Raw genomic sequence first — 8,902 nt, 5'->3', positions numbered from 1 at the left:
CTGCCTCCTACTTTATTAGACTGCAATATACAACATATATTTGTTTTTCTCATGATAGAAAATGCCAAAATAGAGCAGAAACAAAAGTAGTCATAACTTCTGCAGCAGACGGCATTTAGCAGTATGGAGTTAAGAGGCCTTCCCAGAATGGTAAAGTAAAAGAAAAACAAACCTGGACAAGCTCGAAGTGCAGCAATTTGTTGTTTTGGACGTCCAACAAAGATTATGTGCCACATTTAGCACTGAAGCCAGGTGAATAGGCTCGCCCATCCCCGACAAGGGCGACTTCTTTGCCCCTGACATCCTTCAACAACTGCTCTTGCTGCTGCCCCCAAACCTTCAAAAAAAGATTTTTGAAAGCAGTGAGCACTTGCCGTGAAATCATCAATAAGCATAACTTTTTCAAAACAATTGCTTACTCTGTCGACTGCGGGCCAAAGATGGATCTTCTGAATGTTGAAGAATGTTCTGTCGGTGACTACCTCAACACCAATTGATGACAACATTCTCACAGATGCAGTGGGGTTATTGCCTGAAAATAAAAGGGCAGCACAAAGTTGTAAGTTTAATACTGGCTGTTGTCTCACAACATCCTGATTTTTCCAGCACAGTTGGTGCCTTGAAGGACACCAAGCATGTATTTCAATCAGAGTTCCTTTGCAGCGAATGCTGCATGTGCAAGGTACGTGTGGCACACTTCAAACAATGCTTTCAGGTGCTTTTTCTGAACTAAAACTATTCCTCTCGCAGAATCATCTATGGCCGACTGCTGCTGCAAACATAGGTGCCCATCACAATTGTCACCCCTGAAAAAAAAAAAGCAGGATTCTTATAGTGAAAACTTGTGAAGCAGTGGCATGGAGTTTATATTATTTGTGCCATCCCATAAGCTCCATAAAATGGTACCTCAAGCTAAAAGGTATGCAGCAGTAAGAATAGCAAAACATACTCGTGCCAGGAGTCACTGTCAGGGCTATAGTCGTGATGTTCGGGCTCAGGCTCACAATCAGTAAGGCTGTCATCCTCTTCGTATGGCTCTACCATAAAATTCACTTGGGTAGCTGCATCCACCAGGAAGCTCCCAACCTGGACACCTTAAAAGAAGGGAACATGTATTCAACTAAATATTTTAGAGCTCATTGTCATAATTTTCATTAAGTATAAAGAAGAGATCCATTCGCTTTAAAATATTTTGAAGCTCACAACTACAACTAAAATATTAAAGTGAACATTCCATATGTGCTCGATATGAAGACATGCACAAAAAACATGACAAGATTACCCCACCGACTGAAACACCTTGAGGCTGTGTCTGCATTTTTCGTGATGTTTTCGGTGCTTTCACATTTGCTTGCAATCCTTTACAGAGTGTTGGTGGCCGCACCACAACTTGGAAGCTTTTGTCAGTAGTGTCGGGAACATTATTTGCAACATCATCTGCCTCTGCCACACTTTCTGCTACAAGTGCTTCGCTTGGGGATGGTGGTAGTGATGTGGCAGCTTCTTGAGGAGCTATGTTTTCGAGCAGCTGTTCAAGGACCTGAAAGAGCATGAAATGCGGGCAACATAAATGCAGGTTTATTATGAAAAGACACGCATGCATCAAAATGCATGAAAACCACAGACAAAAGCTTTTCTTTATTCAGTATTGATGACCGCATTGTCTTAGACCACATCCAAAGAATGGGAGCCTCGCAGAATTTACACAGGAATGCCCTTTTGTGCACTATACTCTTTTGCATCCTGAAAGATGCGACACTATATTCAAAAGAAGTTCTAACACTATGTTCAAAGGAAGTCAAATTTATACCAGTTAAACAGCACAGGCTTGAATTGCTTGAATGTAAAGCACACAGAAAACTACTCCCATTACACTGATGTGGTGCGATTTGAAGTACTAGAACATGAACATTTCCATAGATATATGGTAATAGGTTGAATCAAAAACTCTGACGAAAGGTGCCGATTCTACGCTGCACAGCTAAACTTCCAGTTACTGCAGTGCTGCTAGCACGTATTGCAAACCAAAAAAAAAATTTGGTGGACGCCTAGGCTTAAAAAGTGGGACGAGACAGCGTGTTGCAGCGTTACGAAGGAGTCGACTGAACGCCATCAGCTGTTCGGCGCGACGCCTTGACCGTTGGACAATTTATTGAAAGGAAAGGACGCCTGTCTCACATATCTCGAAGGACACCCGAAAGTAATATTTCCGACGCGCGGTGCCAGCAACTACAACTACTACTACTACGACGCCGACGGCGTTTCGACCGAACGAGAGATACGCTGTTACGTAAAATTGCCCCGCCGCGATAGCTCAGTGGTTATGGCCCTAGGGTGCCGATTTCTAGCACGCTGATTTCGATGAAGGGGGACCTGACCCGGCCGTGGCAGCCGCATTTCAGTTTTGGGAAATGCGTGATGTAAAAGCGGGTAGGCGAGCCCTTCGCTACTGCGTCCTTCATATGGCTACACACGGTTCGCAGAACGCTGAACCACAGAAACAAGGAACCGCTAAATACACAAGCGTGCGTTAAAACACTTACCTCACGCCGCCTTCTATTGGCGAAGGCCGCTCTTGGAGGTGGCGAAGTGCTTCTGTTGTGTGGGAACACTGACGGAACGACTCCGGGTTTCAGTCGCGCCGATTTAATTGAAACACCGAGTGCCCGCATCGTTCCCAAGCTTCGATGATAGTCACTGTCGCGGAAATGGTCGGAGCACAACACAGTTGCTTTCGTAGGCACGAAGTTTTTCCTTTTCATGGCAGTGACCCACCGCGCAGAAAGTTTCGTGTCCTTTGGGAACGTGTGGAACACCACGTCGTCTCGGCCGCCAGTGTTCGCGCAACCGAACGCTGCGCAAAACGAAGGCATGACTAGTCGCTGCACGCACTCGGCACAGACGCTCCAACCAGAGAAAGTATTCGGCACTGGCAGATGATTGCGTCGATCCGTCGTTCACCAAAGCGCAGGCCGAAAAGGAGCAAGCAAAGCGGGACGGCCGGCCGGCCGACTACCCGTGAATGGCGTCACTTCCGCCAGTTCCCCTTTTCTTTCGTCCCCCCATTCGGGGCTTCCGGAAGCGAAGAGGGCGTGTCGGCGGCGGGTTTTTAATAAGCGATTGCGGCTCATTTTGCGAACAGAATCGAGAAAAAATTTACACACATGATTTTCAAGGTCCTTTCTTCCCAACCACAGCGTTTCATGCGATTTGAAAACCGTTTCAGCTTCCCTTTAAAGGCGTGTGTGCATGTTCATTTTCAAAGCACCTTCCCCCCCCCCCCACCCCAAGTACATTTTCTAGCTGTACTGATGGCGTTATAAATCGGATATCCATGGTTTGTTTACATAAAAGAATTTTCTTACGCAAAAGACAAGCCAAAAGATCATTTTAAAAGTGACAACGGCAATACTTACAAAACACACATATCACATTTATATTACACCAAAAAATTGCTCAGGGCATATATGGCAGGTAAACAGTCACATAATACAAATACACTATTCTTAGTACACACCGAATACTCCTTTAGGGGCAGGTTACTTAAGGAATCAGGAACAGTACTCTTCATCTTCAAGCAGTGAGGCACTTTCTAAACTAGAGGTACAACACAGCACTATAAATATAGGAGGAAACACGCAAAACTAAAAGGCACATCTCACCACATAACTGTTATCTCCTCCTATGGCTACAATTATTGCTTTTCTCTTTCTTTCCTTACAAGGTTGCGAAGTTTTTCTATTGATTTGACTTTCGTCGACATTCCCATAGCCCGAAGCTCCGTGCGCATTTCTCCTGCATCCATGTCAAGCACATTTTGTAGACAGTTTCCTTCGCTCACTTTTTCTTCTGCACAGCGTAGCCTCTTCGCCCGTGTCTCTTGAATAAGTCCCTCAAACCAATACTCTTGGTCCCCGCTTTTTATATGCACGGCTTAGACTGATATTCTCACTCATTTCAAGCCTTTTCGCCAGCTTTAGAGCGTCAGCTGCTGCATTCCACTTGTTGGACTTCCCATGGTGTAGATGCTTTAGCACGTCGTTTTTTTTCTCTAACCCTTGGCTTGAAAACCAACCAATGCACTTGAACCTTTCGTGCTTTGCGGAAGCGTGGTGCGCGAGAATATGAATGTACGGCGTAACTCTATCGCCACCATAGCCTTGGCAACCTTGGGCTCCTTTTTCTAAGAACGTGTGAAAGAATTCTGAGGTTTCTCTTTCTATGCTGCGACCTTCAACATCATTTTCCAGGTGGTACAAAATTTGCCGCATAAGCTTCCAAAGGAGCAAAGTTTTTTCCTCTGTTTGAGGGTGCAATTTCCCGGCCAGTTTTTCAGGCAAAGCCTTCAGCAGGCGCTCACAATCGCCCCCCGATACCGACGTGAATGTTTTCTCCTTGTTTCCTTCATTGGCTTCCCAGGCGTGAAATTTAATCCCACAGTTATTTATGGCGTCAACGATGTCCTGAACGTGTATGGTCATACAACGTGGGTTGCGGACTTTTTCACGGTAATCTCTGTCTTCTGCTTCTGAAAGCAATCCATCTACAAGGCGGTTAACTATTCTTAACTTCATGTGATAACATCAGGAATTATTAAATCAGAGTCGAAGTTAAACAATGGCACGTTTTTCATCCCGTTCGCCTCTGCGCAGCAATCAGCTTTCATGTTCTCAAGAGTGCGGATCAAAGGAGGCTCATTAAAGCTCCTGTTACTTGTCAGAACTGAGCGCCTTGTCTGTGGGTTTGCTCGACAAAATGAACAAGGATAGTGTGATGCAGCAGACTGCTGACCCTGAACAACAAGCAAAAATTTCAAATCTGACCCTAGACAGATGCGAATCGGAATCTCGTGGTCCCCTACAGATATGCTACCCCTTCGTGCGGCAACATTAATTCCTTTTATAAAATCCCGAAAAGCCTCTCTCATTTCAAAATAACCCTCCGAGATCTCCGCCACACCGAGAAGGCGATGAAGGTTATGGCTTTGTAGCTGCCGCGTTTTGCAAATGATGACGGATGATAATGTTGTCCAAGTCGTGCGTCTACTCACAACGCAGCCATCACCATCTATTTTTACAAGGAGTGCCTCGGTGGAGATATCTGTCACACTTATGCCTACATCTTTAGCTAGCTCTTGCGCAGCTAACGCCAAGTCTTCCTCAAATGAAACCTGAGCGCCAGGTGAGGTACCTGGTGTCTTGAAGACAGTTATCCTGCTATCTAGGTGCTCTCTGTAAGAATTTATTAGCCTTATGGTAGGCAGATTAGAGACGCTCGCGGAGAGGTGCTCCCAGAAAACGTTACTGACAAAATGTACGTCCAAGAGGGCTGCAACTTCTCGCAAGCTTTGTTTGTTTGGACAAGAAAGGGCATTATAGTTCACTTGACCATTGCTGCAGAAACCTCTTTTTACACAGCAATTACAAATAATTTCTCCATTTTCCTTGAATGTTACTTTATGCAGCAGGCCTTTTAAGCCAGTTACGAGAAGCTGGCATACATCTAAGCCGTAGCTCTCCAGTACAGCGTCAAGTGCTTGCGCGATGGAATATCCAGCGGCATTAAGCTTCCTTCGGTCTGTTTTTTTGCACCCCTCGCCGACCATTATTCCTTTGTTCAGTAGCATTGTAGTTTTTCGGATTTCAGCTTTTCATTCTCCTGCTCTAGGTTAAGAAGCTTAGCCTTATAGGCAGAGACGGTGTCTCTGAGCTCATTTATGGCCTTTTCTGAAACTGTTCCTACTCTTTCGAGTTCTTTTTGCAGAGCAGAAATTATGATGTTCTCTATGGATTCTCCGGTATTCGTTTCAGGTGGGCTAGATTGAGTCTCGAAGTGAATCTTTATGAACCTTTTAATTTTTAAGAAGGATGCTTTCGCACGGCCTGTCAATTTCCTGTAGCGCCTATCCGCAATATTGCACAGTGACGTAAACCGGTCTTCAAAATGTTTACCCGTAATGGGAAGCCTTACATTCGGGGGCAAAAATGATTGCACAGTTTCAAAGTATGTCTTTCGAAGAAGGTCCTTCTCATGTCTTTTCTTTATAGCTGTCTGTTCGGTCAACGTGAATGTGACACTGCAACTGTCAAAGGTAGCAGACAAGATTATATGGTTATCTGGCGTGGCCATTTCGTGGAGCTATAAACAACAAACTAAATAAAAACTAGATAATTTGACGAACAAGAAATCATAGCAGTGGAATAGAGACAGTAACACTCAGTGAGCTAAACAGGTGACACGTTGTGCAAAACAAGCCAAAATATCGCGAAAACAAAACAAATAGAACAAAAGTAGAACTCCATGGGAATAAACACTTATCACTGTATTACGATGCACCAGCAATGATCTTTGTCACGATAAAAACCTGCAAGGTCTCACGAGGAAATCCGCAAGGAAACCTCTTGCAGGACTTCTGAAGTGTTACCCCACCCTTAATTCTGATTGGAAACTCAATCGCCACCGTGTTCCCAAGTTTCGTTTCCCGTATCGACCATGCAGACGGAAGTTGGAGCCTGGAGAAGTCTTGTTCCTCACAGAGTAGCCATTTTTTTTCTAATGGTTGGCCTTTCCCGTGGAAAGCCCATCGATAAATGTCCTGGTCAAGTTTCACCTTCAGGAGACCGCTTGATCGACGGCAGTTGAACAGCTTTTTTTGAATTTCGTACACGATCTCTTCAGAGGCAGACTGGAGGCGTCGATTCGATGGTTTCCTTGGGGATGTGAACTCGCGCAGACAGGCCTCGTTGAGATTCCTCTTAGGCTCCAGGGTACAATGCCATTTGGAGTACCCTTTCCAATGGATCAGGTATCCTTTGCGCTAAATGAAAGACAAATGGAGACATTTTGTCAATACTTTAGGAAACGATTTCATTTATCTGAAGATAGTGGGAGGGGGGGGGGTGAAACCAAAACTGAAACTGAGTCTCAGGATTTTATTTGTTGTGGTACTTATTAGATTTATAAGATCCGCAAGCGCACGTGTACCTTATTACGAGGAAAATTGGCATGTTATCTCTATGAAACAAAAAAATGCTGCTGCTAATATGAAGGCGGCAGAGCGTCATCACGACAAACGCTAATAGAAATCGTCCTTGGCAATCGCGGAAAGGCTAATACCTGTGCTACACGGGCACGTTCGAATGAAACCTGAGTTGAATGACATTCGCAACTTGGAATGGCATTCGGACTCGACGGCACTTTCTAAACGCATTTCAAATTTCCTCAGCTCGTTTTCAGTGTACGATGACGACGGCGGCGGTGGTCACACTAGTGCGAGAACGACACTATCACGGTCAACAGCAGCATATATGACTGTAGTGGGACAAGTTTTTGAGGCAAACGACACCGACGAATCCGACCGGCGGACTGTCAGCCTTCATGTCCTCGGCAGGCCGGCGGCTGAGCGAAAACAGGCTGATGAGGCGACGGTGTGAATATATTCGCCCTTCTACCTTATCCATATTGTTAATAAGCGAAAGGAACGGGTATATTTCACATGTGAACACTCGAACACTCACCAGCTATAAGCGCTTGCCAAATTAATTTTAATCGACGGCGACTCCCTTCCCTTCCGCGACGACTAGGCCTAGCGAGTCCGCAGGGTTACGTCTTCGAATTCGGCGGTTGTGAAGAGCGAATTCACAAGTTTGAGCGAACGCAAATGATCGACGAGTGTAGTTTTGACAACAGTGACCTCAAATCAACTATTGCTCACATCGCAGGGCGCGCATACGATGAACGGGAAGCGCCGGTGTGACCCAAACCGCCGACACTGCTTTACGACCAGCAGCAGTCGTCGCCGTTGTTATTTTGTGGATAACAAGTTATGCCTTTTAAATTACCGCGAACGGTCCCCAATCATACTTCTGAATAAAGCAGTTTAAAATAAACTACTGATCGCGTCGGACGAAGTCGGGACAATTAGCGACAAGCGCCGATCGTACACGATGTCAGTAGCCCAGCTGTCAAGTGTTTCTCAGGCGAGCGATCGTATCGGCGCTTCCTCCCACAGATTGTCGCACTGCCCAAACAAGCCACGGGTACAACCAGTACAAAAAAGATGAGATTATTTAATAGAACTAAAGCGCAGAATGTGTTTTAAGTCATGCAAACGAGCGCTAGCTGTTCGTACGCAGCGATGTAAACAATAGTATATGCGCGCAGGCGTCCTCATCGGCACACTGCTGGAGAAATTTCATGCTCACGCGGTAAATGTTCTTTGGTGCACTGTTATCTTCAAGAACTTACGGAGACAGAACACGAGCTATTTGCTAAGCAAAGAGCAGGAAAAAGCGAGCAGCAGGTATCAAAATGAGCAGCCAGAGAGCCGAAAGCACTCGCGCGGCTGTGGGCGGGGCGAAGCGATGGCGGCGGCAACGCCTATTGGTCGGTTCGGGCTCCCGTTGGGATCCCTGTGTGAGGAGCAGTGAACGTGCATTTTATGGGGGTGTCATTCTCGACAACTCGTAGCGCGTAAGTGCTGACATGTGCCACATTTCTTCGAAGTATTCTGTTACAATTTATATAAAAGGGATGCCATACAGAGATCACTGATTAGCAGTGGGTATTCAGTGTAGAGGCAGAAACTCTCCAATGATTACGGGTCTTAGTTACAATGTTTATGAAAAGTACTTAGAACTTGTCGTTAGTATTTACTGAAATGATGAAACCGTTGCGATGGCTCAGTGGTTATCGTGTTCGTATGGTCACCTGAAGGATGCAGGTTCGATCCCGGCCTCGGCGGTCGTATTTTGATAGAGGCGAAATTCGAGAGGCCTGTGTTCTATGCGATGTCAGTGCACGGTGAAAAACTGCAGGTGGTCGAACTTATCCGCAGCCTTTCACTACAGCGCTTCTAAGCCGGAATCAGTTTGGGTCTTTGAACCCCATAAAACGAAATCAA

At 45.6% G+C, this 8,902-nt stretch overlaps 1 protein-coding gene across 1 annotated transcript; it reads right to left on the bottom strand.

Annotated features, from left to right (window-relative positions):
* Positions 1-428: 428 nt before the first annotated feature.
* On the bottom strand, positions 429-3,032 carry LOC144106433 (uncharacterized). Its single transcript, XM_077639244.1, has 4 exons — positions 2,544-3,032; positions 1,288-1,540; positions 950-1,094; positions 429-532 (listed from the first exon to the last, which is right to left on the bottom strand). The coding sequence occupies exons 1-4, from the start codon at positions 2,871-2,873 to the stop codon at positions 526-528; spliced, it is 735 nt and encodes a 244-aa protein (XP_077495370.1). The 5' UTR covers positions 2,874-3,032; the 3' UTR covers positions 429-525.
* Between the last annotated feature and the right edge of the window lie 5,870 nt (positions 3,033-8,902).

Source organism: Amblyomma americanum, chromosome 10 (genome assembly GCF_052857255.1).
Source record: "Amblyomma americanum isolate KBUSLIRL-KWMA chromosome 10, ASM5285725v1, whole genome shotgun sequence".
Taxonomy (NCBI): domain Eukaryota; kingdom Metazoa; phylum Arthropoda; class Arachnida; order Ixodida; family Ixodidae; genus Amblyomma; species Amblyomma americanum.
Note: the sequence above shows the minus strand (reverse complement) of the source record. Positions and strands in the feature narration are given on the sequence as shown.